Genomic DNA, 25,560 nt, shown 5'->3' on the forward strand with positions numbered 1-25,560 from the left:
TGGTGGACAAGAAAAAGGTGACCGATGTCATTTACCTGGACTTGAGCAAGGCCTTTGACACGGTCCCCCACCACATCCTTCTCTCCAAACTGGAGGGATGTGGATTTGATGGGTGGACCACTCGATGGATAAGAAACTGGTTGAAAGGCCGCAGACAGAGGGTGGTCATCAATGGCTCCATGTCCAGGTGGAGGCCGGTAACGAGCAGCGTCCCTCAGAAGTCTGTCTTGGGACCGGTGCTCTGTAACATCTTTATCAATGACATCGATGACGGAATCGAGTGCACCCTCAGCAAGTTTGCTGATGACACCAAGCTGAGTGGTGTGGTTGACACAGTTGAAGGACGGGATGCCATTCAGAGGGACCTCAACAGGCTAGAAAGGTGGGCCCGGGTGAACCTGATGAGGTTCAACACGGCAAAGTGCAGAGTTTTGCACTTGGGCCGGAGGAATCCCAGGCATCCCTACAGACTGGAAGGAGCGGTCCTTGAGAGCAGCCCTGTGGAGAAGGACCTGGGGGTCTTGGTAGACGAAAAATTTAATATGAGCCAGCAGTGTGCCCTTGTGGCTTGGAAAGCAGGTGGTCTCCTGGCTCCATCAAAAGAGGGGTGGGCAGCAGGGACAGGGAGGTGATTGTTCCCCTCTACTCTGCTCTTGAGAGGCCCCATCTGGCATACTGTGTCCGCGTCTGGAGCCCCCAGTACAAGAAAGTCAGAGAGCTGTTGGAGAGGGTTCAGAGGAGGGCCACGAAGATGATCAGGGGGCTGAAGCACCTCCCTGTGCTGCGGGGTGACCTCATTGCAGCATTTCAGTACCTAAAGGGAGCCTACAAACAGGAGGAGAACTCTTTGAAAGGGTAGATAACAGCAGGACAAGGGGAAATGGATTTAAGTGAGGGAGGGAAGATTGAGGTTGGATGACAGGAGGAAGTGATGTCAGGGGGAACTCATTCAGTATCTCACCTCACCACTATTAGAGTGGTGAGGAGCTGTAACAGGCTGCCCAGAGAGGCTGTGGGTGCCCCGTCCATCCCTGGAGGTGTTCAAGGCCAGGTTGGATGGGGCCCTGGGCAGCCTGGGTTGCTATGAAATGTGGAGGTTGGTGGCCCTGCCTGTGGCGGGGGGTTGGAGCTTCATGATCCTTGAGGTCCCTTCCAACCCAGGCTATTCTGTGATTCTGTGATCCTTGAGGTCCTTTATGGTCCACCAGCCATTTTATGATTCTATGAAATCTCATTGATGGGACATATTTGACTGATGTCTAGTCATCCTGCCAGCAACCAATTTAGTGGTCTCCTGTCCATAATCTCTTCATACGTATTTGTGGTCTATACTTTTTGCAAAGCAAGTAGCAAAAATACTCTTTGTCAGTAATGCTTCACTACTGTTGCACTTTGAGAAAGCAACTTATTTTCTTTCAAGAATTGAAATGCCTAATGATGTGCTGTTCCCATTTTTTGTCCTTCCTCTAGAACAAAATATGCATTAAAAATACTTATTATAAGGCTGTTTTGCGTCCCCAGGAACTTCAGCTGACATGACCTTATTTGCATATTAGACTCTTTTTATCCATATAAATTAGAATAGACTTATTCTGACCTAAATTTCCAGTTTAGTAGCTGTTGTTTTCCGTGGCACAGTAAGAAGCTGAGATTTGACTTTGCATCTTTTTTAATGAAGGGAAGCATTAGCCAGTGTTGTGCTTGCTGAGATTGCTGAAGAATTTGCATTATGAAGTGAAACAGTTCTGGCTCAAGGGCAAAATTCCATCTGGGTTCTGATTTCTTCTTCACTTTAAACTACTAGTGGTTTATTTCTTTCATTTATGACAACAATATGTTATCCAGTTTTCCAGAACTACTAAAAGGAAACTTTCCCTTTCAGTATTGCTAAGTAAAATGGTACCTTGAAGATAAGAAAGACCATGGTATTAGTCTTTTATTCCATTGAGGATAATGTGGTGACTATTATGCCATGGAAAACATGTATCTACTGCTCACCTGGAGGAATTCCTTTTGTTTATGGTTTCTACATCTGCTAAGAACAATTTTGGAAAATGCATCTATTCTATCACAAGCTTCCTTGGGGGTTGGGGCTTGATGATCCTTGAGGTTCCTTCCAATCCAAGCCATTCTGTGATTCCTTGAGATCCTTTCTGCATCAGTTCACAATTACAGCATAGATGTGATTATAACAGAGAGGAGGAGGGGGAGGAAAGAAAGAGTAAGGGAATATTTGTTTTAATTCAACTTTGTTCATTGTTCAGTGAGTTCTTAGGGAACATCTGGACTTCTCAATGTTCAAGTGCCATCATTAGCTTCAGATTTCAAAGGAATCAAAGTGCATGCAGTGTGAATAACGGCAGCTACTTCTGCATGTGCATTTACAGTATTAGAAAAGGGTAAACTGTGGCCTTTTTCCTGCAGAATTTTGTGATGAACGGTTCCAGTGTTTGTACAATTAAACAAAATTAGAACAAAATGAAACCAAACATTTCTTTTCTTCTTCAAGTAACCCACTAGTGAATCCACTGTACTTGGGTCTAGAAATCCACGGTGCTGAAGCGTGGTATCATTAATCATAGTTTATGGCGATTATTAGTAGGCTTTTAATCTTTGTTTTCATGTATAATTAGGTACAAGAGGTCAAAGCCGACTCTGTTCTAAACAACAGTATTTTCAGAGAATGGCTGTTTTTCTCTGCTTGCGATTTTCTCTTGCATATTTATAAGAGCATACTTGTCTGTATTTTGAGAGAGCAGTGTCCCATGAGTTTATCTGCTGATAAAAGCAAATGACAACACTGTTATTTTTATTATCTCTAATTATTTTTATTACTATTGCAGTAACACCTACTGGATCACAGCAGGTTTAGATTAGAAGAGATTTAGAAGAGAAAGGAGAAGGTACATAAAGAGAACAATAACAAATCTGCGAGATCCCACTGCTGAGCTCTATGTAATTCCTGATCAGAATTTCTTAGTTATATTTGCTCACTTTATCAGCAGTTGTTCAGCTTTCTGTAAGCATTACAGCAGTGTGAGTCCATGAAGAACGAGGCAATAATGGCCCAACTCAGATGTCTAAACAGAGATATCTTTTGCCACACGAGAACCTGTGTGTATTCTGCCTGTCAGCAGTGCTTTAGAAAGTGTGGGGCTCCCATATGCCTCCCATCATGTCTTCCAGGCTTTTGCAGATACCTCTGCTCAATGCATTTATTTGGTGTTGAACACTACTGCGATCTTAGGTTGGATTTCCCTGGCCAGCATAGGCATGTCAGGTGGGATAAAGCTTGAGGCAGGGCCAACTAGGTAAAGATATTTACATGGAGCTTCCATGGCTGATAATGGAAGTCTAGTCAACATGGTTGACTCACCCCAACCATGTGTGTGTGGTCAGTTTTTGGTTATCTAAGCCTGGAAGCTTCATTCCAGCTGCATCAGTTACATCAAATATTGCTAAAAGTTGTGGCTTTCACTCCTTCCCCAACTTCATCCAGCCCTGAGAAAGATTTTTAAGAGAAGGCATCTTTGATAGGGCCTAATGTCTATTTATGACAGAAATCCAAGACCTTTTCAAAACTAATCACGTAACTTTTAATTACAGTTAAGTAAAAAAGTTCGTCAGCCATGAAGGATGACTTGCATATATATTCACCATTCCACTTGCCTGTTCTGTGCGCTAGTGGTAATGGTGTATTATCAATTAATAATTAGAAATGGATTAAAGATGCTGTCCTCCAGTAGCATTCAGTACGTTGTGACACTCATTAAGAATTAAACTGTGGTTTTACGTGGGCTCAGTTAGATCATGCATTTCATTCACAGGTCAAAGAGCATTCAAAAATGCATTTAAACAATGTTATGTCTGATTTAAATAATAATTAAGCATGTAGGGAAATCTTGACAAGGGGAAATGGTTTAAGTTGAAGGAGGGAAGACTTAGATTGGATGTCAGGAGGAAGTTCTTTACAGAGAGAGTGGTGAGGTGCTGGAACAGCTGCCCAGAGAGGCTGTGGATGCCCCATCCATCCCTGGAGGTGTTCAAGGCCAGGTTGGATGGGGCCCTGGGCAGCCTGGGCTGGTATGAAATGAGGAGGTTGGTGGCCCTGCGTGTTGTGGGGGGATTGGAGCTTCATGGTCCTTGAGATCCCTTCCAATCCAACGCATTCTATGATTCTGTGATTCTCTTTCAGAGTCTTCATTCGGACTTTCTAATTGTGTAAAATGTTTGAACTATCTTGAGAAGCAATCTTTATAGCTATAGAATAATACTGCTAAAAAAAAACCCAAAGAGAATAGGTTAGAGATAGATCCCCAGTGAGTAAGCTACTGTTACTTTGCTTTGGTTGTAGCAGTGTGTTGGCCGTTGGTGATGGGAGTAGATAAGGTTTCTTGTTACATGAAATTATGAATCGTGGCAGCAATTCATCCCATTCCCACAGAATGTTATCACTAACAATGATGGAGTGTGTTCTCCTGTGTGTCCGTACTTTGGGGTATGCTGTGGCATTAATGATGAATCTGTCATCAGAAAAAATTCTCTGTAAGTCTACAGCTTCTGTTATTTCATCCAGTGAGTGTTTAGAGACTGTTTTTGACAAAGCTCATTTACACCAGCACTGGCATTTCTAAGGAAATATTCTGTGATGCCTTCATCCTTGGAGATATTCAGAATGGAATGGGATGAGGTCATGGAAAACCCACTTGAACTGACACTACTTTGAGCAGTGGGGTTGGACTAGAGATGTCCACAAGTCTCCTTCCTACACCAGCATATCCCTGATTCTATTTTAGCTTTAAAGATGCACCAGAAAACCTGGCAATCTTGTGACTTGACAAAGATTAAAGAAAAAAAAATTGTCACCAGGCATTTTTGCAGCTGAAGCTATATTTATGTTTTCATCTAAAAAACACTGTAGACCTGATGATCTAAGTATACATACAAGTCAGAATTTATAGGGAAAGCTTCGGTCCCAAAGCAAATGAGAAAGACCAGAACTGTAGTATCTTTCTTGACACTGAAAACCTCCAGTACTGAAAGCTCTGGAAAGCTTGTTTCCTACTGACAGTACGTTTCCTTTAATGTGTACAAACTCATTATTGTATTGTAACCTTCTGAAGAAGCTCTTTCTTATCTCATTTATCCTTCCTGTGCTCCAGCACCTTGAAATTCATCAAGAACTCTCAATCCACAGTGCAGTCACTACCTTCTTTTCTATTAACATTTTTCTCCTTTAATCATATGCCATAAAGAGTTCTACTTTCCCTCGGCAACTTTTAAACTGTATGGATGTAATCATTACAGTGAGTGATGACATCAAGCCAGGGTGACATGGTGCAATTGATTTTTACTAAATAATTATATGATGAGCTGGAGGAAGGAGTTATATTAGTGTTAACTCAGCAAGCATTGATTGGGGGAAAGAAAATGACTAATCAGTATATCAGGTTTCTGTGGGTTTAAGAAAATAAGTGACAGCTGCAGGAAAGCCTATAAATCTCAGGGGAAAAAAAAAAAAAAAGATAAAAATAAGAGCTATGAGCTGCCCTTTAAAATTTCACTAGGTGACACAGAAGACAGTAACAGACCTCAGCCATTTATCTCCATTTTGTTTGGGATACTCTGAGAAGAGCACAGTTGACTAATGATGCCATTACATTTTTTTTATTATTTTTAAATGGAGAGAAGAGAAGAAGTGTTGCACAAGTATTACTTCTAAGTCATTAGAGAGTTGAGTCTTCAGAAGAAATTCCTGATCCTGATGTAGCCAAAAATATTGTATATTTGGCATCATCCTTCCATAGGGATAACTCAAAAAGCACTGTTTGGAAAGATTCTGTATGTTTGCAGGGAATTTTCCATTTCTAAAGGTAAAGAAAAAAAAAAATACATGATGTTATTAATGCTTTTGGTTTACCTCATTTTTACTGCCTGTAAGATGCCCTGAAGTTAGAGAGGAAGGACAAGCACCCACGTAAGAAGCATCTCAGTGTAAGTTCAAGCTTGGCGTGATAGCAGGACAGCTGCTTTAAAGGAGCAAATCTTTGGCCAAGAATACATAATAACTTCCACAAACTGTAGAAAACATGGAAGTGAAAGCACTGACCAACTGCATAGAAGCAGGGATGCTTTCATGTGTTCTGATGACCCAAATTAAAGAAGAGCTGGTATTTGCTACTTTGATACCAGAGGAAAGATGGAGACCCAAACTAAGTCATTCCTACACAGGTGCTGCAGCTGATATCAAATTGTTGGTAAGAGGACATTTTAGAGTCGTTTCTTTGACTGTTTTCTACATTTTGGGAATTGATGATTTCTCTAGTGGCAATCATTGCATGGTACTCTCAGTCTTTTGCAGAAACTGGGGTAGCACTACAACTGCCATTCCTGTGCTCACAAGTTTCTGTTTCTCCTACTTATCAGAGGTGGTCAGAGCAAGCAGTCAGCTCTTTGGGGCATTTTTTTTTGATTAATTGGTGTTCTAATCTCTGCTGGCACAGTGAGGACATTTTACGGTCTCCAGAGCGGTCCAGACTGTGAACCACTGAGATGCTTGGTCAGCCAAAGTGAAATTCCTAAATGTGATCTGTGCCCAAGATTTAAATGCATGTAGAGCTCCAAATGTCTTCATCCATCCTGGTTCTCCAGAGACAAGAGCTTACAAAGACTGGCTATTGCCAGGCAATGGGCTTTGGGCTTTTGGTCTTTGGCACCATACAGCCTGATCCAAAACCATGTAATTTTCTGTCTTGCCAGAGGAATGCAAACTCTGTGCTTGTCTATCAGCTCTAAAATCAGCCATTGTACCAAGCATCCCTTTGATGGGAGAATTTTAGTGTTGTCTTCAGCATGAAAGCTGATTTTCTTTGCCTCAGGTATCAACAGTGAGTGCCAGCCTTTTGACTCCAGGATGTATTTGTTCCTGTTACTGATGGATGTATTCCTCATCTCCTGCTCAGGGGGGCAGATATTTGCATTTTAGCCAGTCTTACAGCCAGATGAAATGGGGTGGTCTTGCAAACTTTGGGCTTACCAAAGGGGTTCTGGGTCCTGTGGGACCCAACATGGAGCTCAAGGACTTGTCTCTACTCTTCACCCTCTTGCACCAGATAAAAAGCAGGTAAATCACCCAGGATGTAGCTTCATCTTCTTCATATTAGGACATTTGGTAGCCCCTGAAACTCTGCCAGGTTGTCTTTAAACGTAGAGTTTCTGATCTTCACGGGGAACAAGTCCACCTGACAGTGACAGAGCACTGACACTGGTTACCCAGAGAGGTTATGGAGTCTCCATCCTTGGAGATGTCCAAAAGCTGCCTGGACATGATCCTGGGCAACTTGCTGTGGGTGTCCATCATTGCTTGAGCAGGAGCTGGACCACAGATGGCCTCCAGAGAGCCCTTCCAACCTCAGCTGTTCTACAGTTCTGTATTAATACTTACAACAGGTATAAAGAGCCCAAATCCAGCGCTCCTTTTAATTGCTCCAAAGAAAACAACAATAGATAACAAAAAATCTGCAGGTGACAAACCTTAACGTTGGTAAGAGCACATAAGAAATATGTGAAAATTGCTGTCTGGATCTGTTGGTGCCACCAAGTTGTAAAATCGTAAGTAGATGTCCATACTTGTAAAAGGCAGATGGATGAAAATATCCACCTAGGTCTGGCATAAGATTTAAAAATGGAAGGAACAGTGTCAGCATGTAAACTGTTCCATAAATGGTGTCTTTGGAGCATCGTTTGGTTGATGAATGTAGTTCAGTAGTTGGCCATCTAGACTTACTTTTAGATATATGTTATTACAGAGTTATTTCACTTATGTTTTATGGTTGTGTCTGAAAGTTTGCAAAAGAAATTGGAAACTTCTGAAATTCTACAGTTGTAGAATCAATCGTTCTCTCCCAAAATAACAATATAAAGAGGTTCAAAATGGTCTTGAAGGAATAGGAGAGTCAGGAAATGCCGTAGCCAAATATGGATATCTCATTAAAACATATGGATTAAAAGGTGGCCTTCTTTTGTTGTTCCAGTGGATTGCAGGATGTGTATAGCTTGCAATTAATTCTTCTATTCTGCAGCAGATTCTTCTAAATGCTCTTGTTGCATACAGTTGCATACATAGTTTGATCTGGCAAAATAACTTGCTCAGGATCTTTTTCATTCCCGTCCCTTTGTGGTTAGCAATGTTTTAATAATGAGAGTGTCAAAAGACAGTGCTTCCAATGCTTTGTGAGTAGATTTAATGTTCACTTCAGTAAACCTTCAATTTAATTTTGGAGAACTGCAATATAATTGACATCTAAGGTAAATAAGTTTGATTTCTCCAAACCACCACCATCCCTATGTTTCTTACATGTTACAGAACAAAAGACCCGGCATCTGGGAACCTGCTTTAGCAGGGGGCTGGACCAAATGGTCTCCAGAGCTCCCTTCCAACCTCTATGATTCTGTCATGCTGTACTGAAAGCTGAGGAAGTTCAGGTCCTACTGACAGATCTCCCCATGTGTTACATCCTTGAGGAAAAAAGTTTGGAACAACCATAAATTCTGTCCCTGTGTTGGCAGGTTTTGCACACAGGATGACTGTAAGGCATCTTGTAGAAGGACAGTTAGAGGCAGTCAGCCTTCCCCCGTGCAGAAGATCATGCTGTACTGAAGATGTTCAGTGCATGTTCTCTAGGAATTATTTCATATCCCAGTAGTGGGGATTTACACAAACCTGATTCACTGTTTCAATTTGGAATTAATAGAAAAATCATTTGCATCCCTTAAAAAGAGGAGTCTAATATGCATCCAGTGCAGCTGGAATAAATGGCAGCAAAGTTGACAATCCGATATGAATAGCTTCTGATTGAGCAGTACACAATACCTTCCTATAACTTTAGCATCTTTATTAAATTAATTATTCATATTTTCTCATTCCTATCTGAAGCCTAATGTGCATAACTGTGGTGTTATTTTAACGCAGTGAGACAGCGTGGCATGACAGACAAACTAAGAATGACATTCCAGCAAAGGAAGGAAAGTTAACTACAGATGACACAGTGGGATTTTTAGATCGCCAAGCAGAGATCACTTCTGATTTAGTAGCAATTCTTTCAGACAAAGACAAGATTGTTAAACTCAATCATCCTACCACAGTTGTTTACTAAATTGAATTTCCTGCCTTGTTTGCTACTCATTGAGTTAGTGAATCTCAACAAGTAAGAGTTGCCAGAGGGTTTTAAAAGATCCGTGATGGACCTTTGAGAAGTAAGTTTGCACATGTGAAGTACATTACAAATAGCAATAGGAACAGTGGTACTTGATTATTCTGTGCACATGGAATTTGTTTTATTTCAGTCTCTTGTCTCTGTGGCTTTGGCAGATTATGTGTTAGCTACTTAGCATGATAGATTTCACAAGTTGCTGTGAAACCATCAAGAAACTGATGTGGGTATTGGTACAATGTTCACACGATGAATGCTCTTCACTGTTTTGATGTTGCCTTGTTTCCCATCTGGATTTTAACTCCTTTCGCTCTCAATTGCTCCATCTTATTATGCAATTTTGGCAAGACTAAAGAGCCTTGCTTGGAGGTTATTTCCCTATTTGCATTTTTATAAATCAGAGTCAATTCTCCTCTTCAATAAATTAATTGAACTGATCACTTTCTTATCTCTCTGTAATGGTTGCATGTGCATATATTAAACAACCTTGTTTACCTTCTCACTCAGAGTACCATGAACAGGAACTCATACTATAATGCACTCTAGGAATACATGCTAGAAACTGTCACACCATGTAGTGATCGTCCTTTTACAGAGATTTTTTCTATCTTCTCCCCGATCAGTTCTCAAGTAGTTTGTTAAGCAATAAATAGATCTGTAGAATGCTAATGCTTCAGCACAAACATAAATCGCCATTAATATATCCTGGCAAAACTAATGCTTAGCTGCCCTGTATTCATTTTATGCCAAAATTATTCCATAGCACTGGCTTCGTAGTCACTCTCTACCATCCTAAAATAACTTGTAAATAAACAAGGAAAATATTATGTGCCCTGCAGAGCATGCTATTAAGTTATGATGAAGAAAACCGTTGTTCCTATGTGTAGTAATAAAACATTTTAGTGCTTGAAGCGTTACCCAAATAATGTGAAAGCTCCATAGGATTTTTCAGAATCACTTTCACTCATAAGTGTTGTTGGTTATTGAATGGACTTTTAGTTCAAATGAATCCTTTAAGATATTTCTGTGTCTCATTTTCTCCGTAGTCCTGACAAGTTGATGCTGATCTTCAGAGGGACTTCTGCAGAGTAGGACAGTCCAGAGATGAGTCCTAATGATTTCTACTTTGTCTTGAGCTGTAGACATTTGGACATTTGGGAATAATCAGCTTTGATTCTGCTTCAGAGATGGGTTTTTCACTCACTCAAGTTCAATAAATAAGTTTTGTTGCAGCAAAAGCGAAAGGTTTTTTGTTTCTTTGTTTGCTTGTTTGTTTGTTTTTTTCCAAATGCATGATTGGAAACAAGGTTATGAAAGACTGAAACTGCAAAACTGCAGTTCTAGATCAGCCTTAATGCTTAATGCTAAAGCATTTATGGAATGATCCATAGCAAAACTGGCTTCCAGAATTGCTGCCTGAGGGAATGGGAGTGGACAGTGATGAGAGGCAGCAATGCCTTTGTCCATTGCAGCTCCCTATGACTGCATCATGCCAAGCTCTGTCTGGGCAGCCACTTAAGAGAATAAGACCCTTTATTGTATAGTTTTGTAGGTAGAATCTAGCACTGAATTTGGAAATAAGTGCGTGAACAACTTCATGCAACTAGGTTTTTGAAAAGAGAGCACATACATCAGCAATAAATGGGCTAAACCTTGTACCAAAGTTATGTATTTACGGCGTAGTTTCTGGGACTTGGTGAGTATGTACAATGAGGTTTTTATTCATAATGTTAAATATAAAAAGTATTATATACTTCTGCCATCCATATTATCACACGTGGGTTGCAAATAGAATTTAGTAGAGAGCTGTATTTTCTACAGACACCAGAAAACTTTAAGGGTTGCTGTTCCTAAGCATTGCTCACTCTAAAATCCATACTTTCTCCCAACCTTCTTAGCACATTTCTCTATCAAAGTCCTTCTTGGAGTTCAGACTTCACAAGAAACATTTCTTCTCTTCATAAGTAATGGTGGTGATGGTATGGATTAATAACTTTGCTCCAAAAGTAATTCAGCAGTGTGTGCATACTAGTTTTTATCGGGAGTGATGGTTTATGAATAGAAAAGAATAGGTAGTTATCTCCGTGGATATTTCTCTCATTAAGATGTAATCCTCCAGCACAAGAAAATGTTTAAGCACTTGGTAAAATCAAAGCTTTATTTATAGCGTTTGCATGGTTCAAAACAAATATTTTAAAAGTACCTTGATTACGGTAACTGCAGCTTGATTATTTGAGGTTTTATATCTGTATTTGACTACTGGGTGGTTTACCAAAATGTAAAATGCTCACATTTCATTTGCACATCATTTCAAAGGAGACATTAGAATTGAATCTCCCCAGGACTATTCAACTAAAGAAACACTTGGTCTTTCTAAAAACACCTTTGGAGTATGCACACGAGAGAATGCTAACCCAGGAGAATGGAAAGTCCTAAATTTGAGTCTGCTAGGCTGACGTGTTGCAACGCATTCACTTATGAGCAGGATCCTCATGGGGTGATTTTCTTTCTCCAGGAATGCGGCAAGGTAATGACGTTGGCACTCAGTATCGTTCAGCCATCTACACCTTTTCCCAAGAACAGATGGAAGCTGCCTTGAAATCTAAAGAAGAATATCAAAAGGTAATGTTGGGCAGAGTGTGGCATTGCTTTCCATATTGATCAGAGGTCAAGGAGATTTCTCATAAGCACAACATCACTTCTCATGCCATGTGCTTTCTCCGTGTTGATGTTGAAGGTCCTCAGTCTAATACTGAAGTTGAATCTTATTTGTTCTAAATTCCAGCTGTTATGAAGAAGCTTGTTTGTGTGCATGACAACTTGATGCAAAAAGAAAATATTCAGTAACTCGTACAGAGACAATTTAACTTCTTTCAGAGACTTTTTTCATGTGGGCTCCTCAGAGCAAAACTTGGTGTCCTTAAAGCTACTGAAGTACAGGCATCTGGGCTCCTCTGATGGGTGAAGCCAATGTCTCAGACCCAAGAGTTCTTGAACTTTGGGGAAAAGTCCTCCTCAACATGTCAACTTGGGATCTTAGGATTTCCTACCTGCTGGTTCTGAGATGCTTTTATTCCCCAAATTCCTCTGTTTAAATGTGGCGTTCAGTGACTTCAGAAGGCCGTTTGTTTCGACGTGTGAGAGAAGGATGATTATTTGATTTACCTTTCCTACTCACAGTCTTGTTTTTCAGTGAAGATGAATTCTGTCTATCCCCTGCTATCCGTAAGCTATAATAGGCCTGGGTTTAACTAAAGGCAGAGAGATTACTGTGTCCTTTAGTGTTGCTGCATTATAATTTCTGTCTGATCTGTCTAGTGGTCTTGCAAGGCAACATCCAGTTTCTGCTGCAAAAAAATATGACTTCATGTAACTTACAGGAAATAAATTACTCACCTAGGGCATCTGTGCGACAGATAAACTATTAGATGGTACTATGAGCTTTCATACATTCACTTGTACTATGATCCCATGTAAGCATTATTAAAGATGTGGGGATTTGGTGAATATTTAATGTTAAAACAAAGAGATCTGTTTTGAAGAGTAAGGCTGTATCAATCAGAGGCAGGCACCAAGGCACGGAAGGAGGTGCACATGCTCTTGTGCAGCAGCTTGGTTTTTATAAGCACATATATGACGTTGGTTGATCATTGAGCTTAATCTGTGTTTGCAGGATTGTTGGCATTATTTTGTGTGCAAAGGGATGAACTACAGATAACTAATCCGCAATTTGTTCCTAGCAATGGGATAACTCTGCATAAAAATCAAATTTTCAATGGCATATATGTTTTCTTGTGAGTAGCTGAATGCATGGGGACAATCGGTCTTTCAGGTGTACATCTATTAGCAGAGCAGTTTCTGAAGGCTTAGTATTCATATTTATCATGCTGAACTTCTTTCTACTCATTGGTTACCTGAGATCCATCACTTTTCCAAATTGTTTTTTGTTCCCATTTATTAGCATCTGCTGACCACTATCTCACTCTAAATCTTCCAGCTTTCAGTTTGCTTTCCCAAATCTATTATTCTCTGCAGTTATTTGTCATTAAATTAATACCGACTTGAAAGCAAAATTACAATGCAGGAGATTGCAATATGATACTACAGAATTTTCCATCATCAAATAGATCTTTTTAATAGCACAATATAAAATTTACCTACTTTGAAGTCTCTCACCATTTCAAAAGTCTGTATAATTAGTGCATTTATGTAATTAGGCACAACTCTGTAAGTGGTCACATGTAGAGCTCATTTTTGCACTAATGGAGGAGGAAGGAAGGGACTGTGTTGCCAGCTAAGGAGCCAGAGCAAATATGTACTGAAATTCCTAGAGGAAATACAGTTTCTACATAGTATTTTCTTGTATTATCAACAACAATATCGACAGTATTATCTACTGTGGAATTGCAGCAGCAGTAAAATGGTTGAATTGGAAACACACTGAGCAAACAGTATGTTCAGGAATCCCTTTTCATATTAAATGCTTTGCATTACATTATTTTAAGGAAATGCAGTTTCCTTATTATTTCACTAATTTAAAGCAAATGCCAAATTCTTTTGGCAGGCATGCATTTCTTTACACCTGGCAGATTAAAAAAAGTGGGGATGGAATAAAGCTTGATTTTTCCGTGATGGTCATCTGAATGTTCCAAATAGGGGATGGACTACAATCTGAGAATCATAAAATCATTAAGGTTGGAAAAAACCTCTAAGATCATCAAATCTAACCCTAATCCATCCCCATCATACCCACTAGCCATGTCCCTCGTAAATATTAGAACTATGGTAACCTCAGTAAGTGAGTTTACTCAGTATGAATGACCATTTGGCTTTCTGGCACTGCAAACAAATAGAAACTGGGGTAGTTTATTTGTTTGTCAACTGTATAATTGAGTATGTGGTCTTGAATGCCTTTTTTCAGCTGACCCAGAAGGGAATGAAGAATGGCCTTCCAAATAGAATACTACGTGTTTGCTTGATTTTTTTTGTTTTGTTTTAAAGCAAGGAACAATCGTTACTGCGAAGGAGTTGGTTTTGTTTACTGAGGGTAGAAACTAGCCAACTTCAAGATTTATGGCATGAATTTCTGCCTGATTTGCAAGCTAGATAGATATGTTCAGCTCTTTGTACTTTTAGAGTCCAGTTTGGGCTGGGAAGAGCAGATGAGCCTAACAAAATACTTGGTGCCAAAGACCTAAAATGCACAATGTGCATTTCAGGGTTTGCTTTTCACTACCTATTGCTTGGTCCCATGTACCATTAGCTGGACTAGTGGTGCATTTCTGGTCTCTCTCCATCCGAAGGAATTGGGTTCATCCATCTCAACACCATTCTGTGACGTGAACCAATATGTGGTAAGTGGCAATGATCAAGAGACGTTACAAAAACACACTTGTGCTACAGACTGAATGCTAATGTTGCTTACACACTTATGGTAGTGCCATGCTTGAGTGAAAAAATACCACGTCCCCGGCTTCTACCAGCCCGCTGATGTGATCTGTGATCATCCCTGAGCCCAAGTATCCTGTAGGGCTACGTCTATTATAAGTTGTGAAACTTGTTGCTGTTCATGCAGCTGTTTTAACAGCTGAGAAATGGCAATCCAGCAATGAATATGCAGTGAGCCATGCGTCTTTAGCTGTCGATGAAGCTGAATGCATGTGGGCAGAGTCAGCTAGTGGCAATTCAGTTCTGCTGCCGGTAAATTGTGACACAATGTATGTGTAATAAGAAAAACATAAAATGAGGGCCAGGGCTTGGTGAAAATGCTGTGAATGAGCTGTTCCATCAGTTTTGCCTGAAGCTGAAGTTTTTTAATACAGTTGAACCTGAGGTTACTCAATTTTCAAGACAGTTGCTAGGTTGGATTTGGTTTTCAAATGAATTATCTGGGCAGTAATCCAAATGGCAAAATTACGAGTGGGAAGAAACTTTGTATTTACTTTTTTTTTCTGAATCACAGGCCTACATTTGTTTCGTCAAGCTGCTAATGCAGGGATTTCAGGCCCCAAGAATATATCGAGCCCCATCACTGCAGTTGACTTAGATTAAGGTAGCAACCCCCAGAAATGAACATCTCTGCATCCTCACGTAGGAGAGCACAGGGAAATAAACAACGTGCACAGAGAGCAAAATGCAAGTCTATTACTTTGCTGCAAAAGCAGATATTTGGTAGGAGAAGAGCTGCCCACACAGCAATTAAAGGGCCTCTCCGTGAATGATTATGAACTGAATTCCGAGCTCTTGGCAGAGGTGTTATGTGATGTGAGCAGTGATAAGGTCCTGTGCTCTTACAGTGGTAACCTTGAGAAACTAATATGGGCTGAAACAGGCAGAAGAATAGGAATGTTGAGCTTTCATAAAAATGATAAAAATGTGGCCTTTACAGAAGCCCCAGAGAACTGTTTTCATTTTTTATGGAACATACAGGAATTACAGATGAATAAAGAGGTAACTGTTTAGTTTTGGGTTTTTTTTTTTGCTTGGAAATTGCTGGAACTCTGCTAGAAGTAATGTAATGCATTCTTTTCAGGATTTGAGCTGTAAGGCTATAATTTTGGAAAGTTTCTCTGCTGGAAAAGATTGTGACACTAATAGGAATCCGCTCTGCAATCTAAATCAGCTAGGCAAAAGATTGAGAAAGCAAAATAAAGCAATAACTGTACCAAAACTGGAGTTAAACAGAAAAAAAATAAAAAGAAAACAATGCTAGTGGTTTGCTTTGGGGCCTGCAGGTATCTTTAAGAAATTCAAAAAGCACTGTACCTAGACATGAAGAGATTGAATTAAAAAAAAAAATTATAATTTAGTGTAAATAGATAAGATCCAGGCAAGTGGAATTAACTAATTGCCCAATCTGTCAGTCTGGAGAACATCCTCTGTGTGGAAATGTTGGGACTCAAAGCTGCAGACAGGAGGGAATGAGGTCTGATGTGGAGAGGAGAGGTTGAGCCATACTGCAGCTTTTTCTTCACCTTAGCAGCTATGTTTTGATGGAGGACTGAAGAAGATGCTTAATTAAATAAATGAAAGTCTGTGAGAGTCATTTTTCTTTGCTTTTCATCAAAGTGTTATTTTCAGTTAATCTAACAAATGAGTTGGCGTGACGAGCATGAATTTGACCAAACACCTACAGTTTATTTTTGAATCAAGCAATGAAAGAATTAATACGTGGTACAAAATTCCCTATTGGCATCACTCTGCAAGACCTAATACAGTTGTACCATGGATCTGATCAGTGTTTATTAATATCTAAAGGGAGGTGGGAGGCAAATGGATGAGACCAGGCTCTTCTTGGTGGTGTGTAGCAATAGAACAAGGAGCAATGGCCTGAAACTTGAACATAGAAAGTTCTGTGGAACTCATGTGGAAGGTCTTCTTTACTGTAAGGTTGATGGAGCACTGGCACAGGATGCCCAGAGAGATGGTGGAATCTTCTTCTATGGAGATACTCAAGACCTGTCTGGATGCCAACCTATGTGACCTGTTGTAGGGAACTGCTTTAACAGTGGGTTGGACTCCATGATCTCTTGAGGCCCCTTCCAACCCCTGCACTGCTGGGATTCTGTGAATTACTCATGTGCAGCTGAGAAAGGAATTCCTTAACCAATAACTTCAGATCCTATTGGTTTCACAAGTCTACACATTGAAGCATCTGAACTTGAACCATCTTTTTATATAAATATTTGTGCTTCTGTATTTTTCCATTCTTTTTGTTGTTGTTTTGGCCTATCTCCAGCTGCCAGCCCATGACACACACATACCCCTTAGGGTATTGTATCTGTTCTATGTATGTACCTGAGATACTTTGGGGCACCTCAAATAGTGCTGAATGCTAATGGAATGGAGTGGAATAGAATAGAATTATTAAGATTGGAAAAGAAAACATCTAAGATCCCCAAGTTCAACCCCAGCCCAACCCCACCGTGCCCACTGACCATGTCCCTGAGTGCCACATCTCCACAGTTCTCGAACACCTCCACGAATGGTGACCCCATCACCTCCCTGGGCAGCCTGTTCCAATGCCTGACCACCCTTTCGGAGAAGAAATTTTTCCTAATATCTGATCTGCTTACATTTAGCTAGCTAATTTTAGGCATACACTTGTGTCTCATGGCAATAATGGAAGCTGATATACCATGGCTATAATGGAAAGTGATATACCATGGCTACAATAGAAGATGATGTATTATGACTATAATGGAAGCTGTTATACCATGACTGCAATGGCAGCTCACATATCTCACTCAGAAGTGGACTCTGCTAGGTGTAAAACAGGCTGTGAGGGATGGATGCAGTCTGCAGAATAAGAGAAGCACCGGATTAGCACTGCCCAACAAAAGAGGCAGAAATCTCTGCAGTCTGCAGATATTGTGGAGCTTTCATAAACATTCTGTGGAATGATGTGGGAGCAAACTACCCAAGTCTTTGACTGCAAAACCAAGTAGTGTGTATTTGACATGCTAGAAAGGAACAGAAATTTAAAAGCTGGAGTTCTCTGGCCAGCACAGTGAGCAAGCAAACAAATTGGACGGGGTTGTATCTATTGAAGCAAGGAAATGCTATTTACAGATCTGCAGAATCCAGCCATTCTGAGCTAAAGTTTTGGTTGAACGAAGGAATGCCTTGTGGAGTGAATGCGCAACATTCAGCCAGAGCTTTCTGTAGCATTCTGTGTGAATATAGAGCACATTTTCACTGGGAGGCAGTTTTTCACTTTTTTTTTTTTTTTTGGCAGAGAGGAGTTAAATAGGACTTTAAAAAAGTAGATTGTTGTTAATAAAACAGCCTAATAGAGTCAATAAAAAAAATAACACCTGCTTACTCCTCTTCAAATTATGTCTATTTCAGAGCTTTACGTATCGAATTATCTTTGCTTCACTCTGAAGTGAATAGTAGCTACTTGATTCCTGATTGATGGTGGTAGTTCTTATGAAAATAAGCAAGCCTGATCTGATAAGCTAAGCCATTATTTATTTTGTAATCACTCATCTGTGCTACAGAGATACCCTTTTTATGTTCATCCCTCTCTGAGAAAGCTGCATTCAGCTGCGGTTGAGGAGGTTTTGTGCGAACAGTTGCTAACTCTTTTCATGTTTACCTAAAACTGCAGAAAATGTGCCTTCCTTGTCACGCCAAGAAAATTCGGTCACTGTGCAGCAGGAAGATCATTCAGGACTAATACATGCTTTTGACTGCATTTCTTCATCACCACTGAGATGACTTTATTTTGAAAGAATGAAACAGATAGAACATGGCGGTGAGGCATTGGCACAGGTTGCCCAGAGAGACGGTGGTGCCCCATTCCTGCAGACAGCCAAGGTCAGGCTGGATGGGCTCTGAGCACTGATGGAGCTGTGGGTGTCCCTGTTCAGTGCAGGGGAGTTGGACCAGACGGCCTTTAAAGGTCCCTTCCAACTCAATTTGATGGTTCTTAGATATGAAAACACCCGTGAGCATCCCTGAAAGCACAGGACTAAGGACAGCTCCCAAAACCCACTTAGGCAAAGTGCCTCCAAGCTGTGCTGAGTGCAGCATGTTATCTACTGAGCATTGTTTCTGTTCCCCTGGATGCAGCTACAGCCCATACTCCTCGCTTTTATTGATGCTGCACAAGTCAAGATTGCTTTAGCTTTCCCTTCTGCATATATGCTGTTCATTTGATGAAAGGCCGGGCTTTTCACTTAGCCCTTTGACTGCTGTGAATACACTTAATCATGGATTTGAAGTTAGACCTACGAGCAGCATTATGAAACCATACTTTCTATTTTATAATCACATTTTTTTTCAGCTTGGAGGTCATGGGGTTCAGCAAAGAAACCATTTTCTTTATTGTACTGTGAACATGAACCCGGGGCTTCAAGCTAACACTTATATTGGACATTGAAACTAATATTTGAAATTGCCTTACTGTAAACCAATGTAAATATCAAATAGATTTGAATCTAAGAGTGCTTTGTAAATGAAACATTTCCTGCTTTGTGCTGCTGCTCTGTTCAACATGTCAGTGATATGGTTTTCCATCCCTGGAGGCACTCAAGGCCAGGCTGGATGGGGAAGCCTGAGCTGGTGGGGAGCCACCAGCCCACAGCGGGGTTTGGAGCCCCATGATCCTTAAGGTCCCTTCCCCCACAAGCCATGCTATGATTCTGTGATTCTGTGATAATGTAAAAACAGCCTAAATTTGTCTAGTCTTCTGGTATATACTTATATATTTAGGTAGATGAATTGTCAATCCGCAGGGCAGGTCTGCATGCTGTTGCAAAAGATGAAGATTTAAAGGGTTCAGCTGACTTGTCCACAGGAGCTTAGTGCCTGTTGAGATGTCCTACCCCATCTGGTAGGTCTCTAGCTGCCACCCCATGTGAGCATAGGTCTCTCTTAGGTCTTGAGTCACAGCAATGGAGCAGCACAGTGGAGCCTATAGTGATATCAACACATTCAAGCTAAATACTTTTACATCAGCCTACAGATATATTCCTACACAGTTTGGCGGCATCAAGAGTCATTCTGAAGGGCTTCTGGTTCAGGTTTTTGAATTCCTTGATCTTGATTATGCATCTGCTACGGCACTCTAAAAGTTTCACAAGCATATCAAATGTCAGGAGCATAATTTTAATAATGGTATTAATAATGATGGGTTAAGTGTACACAGTGCTTTACAGGGAAGAAGATAGGGTTCATTCTCTTAAGGAAGCTCTTAAGGGTCTTAATTTCACTTGGAGCTTAGTTATGAGGAGGAAATGATAAAATAGTATAGGAGAAGGTAGAGGCAAAAGAAAGAAAGGATTAAAAACCATTTTTAGGATTAGCTATTGCTGTTCTGTGTTGTAACTTTTTGTCTTTGGGTTTAATGTAACCCTTAAAGCTGACTCGAGCAACATTTTCAGGAAACAAAACCTGAGAAATAGTCTTGAGAAGTGTTGAGAATGTTCTGTTATACGTCTGCTCTGACTTGTGAATCCTTCTGTGTCCAGGTGAAAGATGTGGCTTATGTTGAGACTTCTTGCACTGACCTGGAGAGGGGGAAGGAACTTGGCCTGGTTTGCAGTTTCTGTACAAATTTCAAAAATCAAACAAAAAATGAAACAAAAAACTCTTTTTTTTTTTTTAATGGCATTTTTAATGAATACAGTGAAGACTGAGAGCACTACTTCTGCTGTCCAAACAGCTTGCTTATTCTTACTGTGAAGCTGTGTGATTCGAGGAGTACTTTGGCTGTTCAACCCTCTGATTTTCACAGTGACAATAATGTGCCCAAGCCACGATTAATTCAGTTAAGAATTCAAGTAGGTACTCATGGAAGATTCCTCCATTCTTTATCCAACTCTAAAATAAAAAGCCAAAAAGTTGCCTCAAATCAGAAGAATGAACATAATGGTCTCAGCTTTGCAAGTCACACATGGAAATCACAGCTACTCACTATTTATAAAATACGCTTGGATATCTGAGTATGAACACATATTCAGGCTCAGTCTGATAGCTGGGTGTGCTACAGCATGTATCATCAGTTGTCACCTGATGAGATTGCTTTCTATCTGATGTTAACATTTTCTTTAGTATCTCTCAAGATTTTCTCGCTGAACCAAATGCAAATCACCTGCACAGTTGCAAATCCACAGCAACACCATTAGAATCCATGGAATTATTTTGGATTTCCAGTAATGCAGTCGAGATAAAAATCTGGCCCAAGACTTTCTTTCATTTCAGCATTTTCCCCAATGAGTTGTTGGAGGATTCTGTGTATTATTTGCTGTTTGAAGTATGCCGCTCAGTCAAATACAGCTCTCAGCTTTGGGGAAAACAAGTCAATACTTCCTGGAAAGAAAAATCAGAGCACGCTTTAACAAACAACATTGTCATGTCAGTTTTGATCTTGTGATCTTCTTGCATCAAGATCTTTTTCTTCTTTAATAACTTGTACGTATTGCTTGTAGACTAATCTCTTATTCTTTCAGATCCCACACATCTCCCAGTTGCAGTAAAAGGTGCAGAAGATGGACAGGTTGTCCATCTGCTACCGTGTTCATCTTTTGCTGGAGCTGTATGGGATGGTAGGCACTTAAACCAACCTGGCTATGAAAAACCAGGAGATCTCTTTTTATATTTATGCGTGACTGTCATTCCCATGAAGGAATGGAGTCAGGACAGGTCACACCACAACTGTTTTCTCAGTGCAGTACTTCTGTCATCACAACAAGACCGATGGGTGAGGAACCGGCCCGATGGATGTCTACATTCATGTCACAAGATCAAGCGAAGCCCACGTTACAGGGGCTCTTTATGTGTGATTTGTTTTCTCCCTACACTGTTTACTCACCCTTTTTCTTTCCTGGATCTTCTTGCTCCATATCCCTCCCTTCCTACTTCCACATTTTGCCCAATCTTCAGTTTTTACTCTTTCTTCCTCGGGCTCATGTGGTTGAAAAATTGTCCTTTGTCTTCATCCTTGCATAGAAAGACTTGTGTGGTCACAGGGTCTAAAAGTGAATCTTACCGCCCTACATAACAAGGTGGACAAAATGTGTTCCTTCTTTGTGCTGCATAAAGCATCCCAAGATACCTCCTGCTGCCTGACCATGCTGCCAAGTGCTCTGCAGAAAGTGACTTCAAGGACTGACAAAGCATTTGGTCGTCGCTTTGTTCTTGACCCTTCCCCAAGTAACCAGCTTCCTGTGGCTCATTGAAGTTGAGGTATTTCCATTCTGGCTGCTCCTTTGCTGTAGCTACTTTTCGGTGAATCAGTTAAAACATGTCTTTTTTGGAATTTTAAAGGAATTCTATTTTAGGTGTTCATAAAAGCAAACTTCCATTTTAGAGAAGTGCACATTGAAGGCCTATGGCCAGAACCTAAACTACGTGAGAATATATATTTGTAATAACAGATGACTGAGAGTGAAACCCATGGATCCACCTTCTCTTCATGAGAATTGTCAGGATTCTTCAGATTCTTCTATTATTTTTTATCATGAAACGTGTGTAGTCAGAATTGTAGCTTTCCATGTGAATGTGCTTTACAGTAACTTTCACCAAAAAGTTTTTTTTTTTTCCTAGTTTCGTTTTAAACTTTCTTAAACTTTTTTTGAAGTTGCCTTTCTTAAAAAAAAAAAATAATAATTAATTAATCAAAAATAGATACCAGAACTAGAAACAGTATCCCAGAATTAACATAATCAATGAGTAAATGTCACATTATGTCCCCGAGCACACTGTTGTTAATACATGGGTGTTTCTGCAGATGTGGGCTTCATTCTTTGTTCCTAGATGTAAAATTCTGGATTTGATTTTCTTAGGTGCAGAATTTGGGATTTAATTGCATTAAAATGATCTCAGCTGCTCTATTTGAGTGCCCCAGGACTGTCAGCATTTGCTGTAATTGACTTCCATTTTGCCAGCACTAATTTTATGGTTGTTTCTAAGACACAGGTAAATGTCAATCATGCTGTACTTCATAACAATTTCTGTTGAAGTCCATCTTACTCCGTTTATTGTTTCCTGCATTGATACCATGTAGTACTTTACTTCTTCTTTTTTTTTTTTTTTTTTTTTTTAATTAAGAAGGTTAAATGGTACTAAATCTAAAATGGGAAATTGCCTGTATTCTACCTACAAATTCTCCTTCAGCTGATGAACTCGTAAACTCATCAAAGAAAGATGTTGGCTTTGTTTGACCTATTTTCTACAAAAACATGTTGATTGGCACTAATTACATTCCTTATCATTTGATTTCTGCTTCATTTCTTGTTGTTTCTGTTTTTAACCAAGTACAAATAGGCACACGTTGCACGCGTTGCCTTACATCCCTTTTGAAGCGTGGTGGGAAACCAGACTCATTCCCTCTCTTAGCATATCCAGCACTAAACATCCAAAAGCACGGCTTGTAGCATCCTCCTCCTCCTTGTCACACACAAATCCATGCTCACAATACCATCATTTTGCTTTCTGTAATATTTTTTATTTTTATCTCGATCAGCTAATTATATCTCAGATGATTATTTTTCATCCAGCACTTCTTGCCATTCCATATACGCGGTTGCTGTTTTATGTGCCAACAATCACAGGAAATAAATTTCCCCATTATCCCCTGATAGATTATTAGAGGAAAAGCCTTTGGTGCGAGCTGGGATTTAACGGGGCTGGAGGAAAACCAGATTTCTTCCATTGCCCTCTGGTGGCATGGCTGCACGGCTGCAGCGGCACGGAGGCAGGAACTCGCTTTCCTCCTCTTTGTGTGTGCTACACAAAACATCAGGTTTCTTATCACTTGAGTCTGCCAAAGTGATTTGTTCTATCTGTTATTTGGTATATTTGTTGCATATAAAGTTATTTCACATCTCCTATAGTCACGGAGTGCTGTTACGTAGGTGGGATAAAGCTGAATTATCCCGCTGATGGTTGGAAGGGATGAGAGCAGGCGATGCTGCAGGAAGAGGAAGATTCAGTTTTAATTGTATGAGCGTTATCTATCAAGTGAATTTTGAGAGGGACACTTGTCCACAGTTACATGCAATCTGTAAGAATAGGCATCATATTTTGTCATAAAATTGTATTTTAGGCACCGTTTTCTGCTACTGTTGCTATGCGTAATCATGAATTCATCGCCTTAATGCTTCATTCCACTTACCTGAAAATTATCCTTCATCTCAGAGCAGAGATCTTCCTTGGGATCCATCGGGCTCATCTTGTGCCTGAGCAGATCACAAGCGTACTCGTAATTGTAGGAATGCAGAGCGCTCAGCCCTCTGCACAGCTTCACAGTTGTCACGTTTGGAGGTTGACATTGGGCAGAGATGACAGAAATCAATGGGGTCTAATTTTCATTTTGCAAACAAAAAGAATGTGAGGTTTTTTCCCCCCCTTAATTTCACTGCAAGATAATGTTTGAACAAACATATTAGTAGGATGCATTAGAGAATTAGATATGTACAAGACATACGGAGGGCAGGAGGAAAAGGGAATAATGCTTGGTTTGGGAACGGATGCATATATTAAGAATTGCTTTTTGTGAATGTGGTGGGTTAACCTTGGATGGCTGGAGGCCCTTTTGGGGCAGTAAGATGAGAAGAAATCAACCACTGCTCCAAAGCAGTCGCTGGCGCTTTCTACCCTAAGTTAAAACGCAACGTGCTTCTGAACTGCAGCTTAAAAATGCTGTGACTTTCAGCTGTAAAATGCCTGGGCAGTGTATATTGATTTTATGCAACGTCATATCTCTGTGCTGTTGGGTCAGGCATTAATTCAGCATCGCAGCTTTCATTGGAGAATGGAGCACCTGTGCCAGAGAGCTGAGAGCACACTTCTTTGTACGTCCCTGCCTACGGATGCGCGCTGAGAGCACAAAAAAAAAAAAAAAAAACACAACCCAATATCTTGCAGCTTTGCACTTACTTCCAAAATGACTCACTCCCTCTGGTGGGAACATTTAATTCTGAACGTGTGATGCTGCTTTCCCTCCTCCTCTTCTTGCAGCCACCCCCCTCCCCTCGCAGCATTCATCTCGTTCGCTGTGACATCTGCTCCATGTGCTCTCGTTTCTATGGGAGCTGCTGTAGCCAAGGACTCGTGGACCCAGCAGAGGAAGAAAAAGCTCGGGGTGGCCAGGTTTGGGTTCCTGGCTTCTTGTTCTCAGTCATTGAGCCAGGATCTATTGGAGATGCCCCAGGGGTTGCTCGCTTCCATGGCCGACAGTGATCCAGAGCCAGGAGCATTTGCTTTCTCCTCCAGTGGGTTTGGTGGAGCTTCACTGCTTGTTTCCTTTTGTCTTGTTGAGGTCTCCAATTTGGCAGCAAACAGCCCTCAGATTCTGCCTTTCAGATGGTGAGAATGCAGATGCCAGACCCTAAGATATTGTAATTAAGAATCTATTTATAACATAGTTTGTCATTAGAATTACCATGTCATTTTATGAACAAGAGAGGATAATGACAGTTCTCAGTCTACACCTGTAACCCTTTATTCTTATTTATTTTTAGGACAGTCCTCTGATCTGCTTTAAGCTCTGGATTCATTACAAAGCCTGAGTTAGCATCGTGCCATATCGTCTGTGGCTCTTTTGCTCCTCCACCCCCCAGGTACCAACACCAGGGCTGTGGACTGGCTCCTTTCAGTCAAAGAAATGAGCCCACTCCTTCTTCTTCCTTTTTTAATACCGTAGGTAATGGAAGCAGAATGTGCTCCGTGTTTCTCGGTCAGAAAACCCATAGGGATTGTGATTCAGGCTGCAACATCTCAGCTCATGTGCCATCACTTACCATGGGGCATTGCTGTTACAAAACATCCGATATTCAGGAGTGGTGTTATCGTGTTATCCCATTACAAAGACATATTTATTTTAGAACAGTTCATACAT

General features: G+C 40.5%; 1 protein-coding gene across 8 annotated transcripts in view; it reads left to right on the forward strand.

Moving 5' to 3' along the window:
• The window catches only part of MSRA (methionine sulfoxide reductase A), a 271,330-nt gene that overhangs the window by 171,052 nt on the left and 74,718 nt on the right, over nucleotides 1-25,560 (forward strand). For all 8 annotated transcript variants that reach the window (XR_016464580.1, XM_090136600.1, XM_090136599.1 and 5 more), the window contains one exon: nucleotides 11,728-11,834. Coding sequence is in view for 7 of the 8 variants with exons in the window: in XM_090136600.1 (XP_089992726.1) it covers nucleotides 11,728-11,834 (107 nt within the window). In the remaining variant the exon portion in view is untranslated. The remainder of the gene's footprint in view (nucleotides 1-11,727; nucleotides 11,835-25,560) is intronic.

This window comes from Phasianus colchicus, chromosome 2, assembly GCF_987193195.1.
Source record: "Phasianus colchicus chromosome 2, bPhaCol1.hap1.1, whole genome shotgun sequence".
NCBI classification, from domain to species: Eukaryota; Metazoa; Chordata; class Aves; order Galliformes; family Phasianidae; genus Phasianus; species Phasianus colchicus.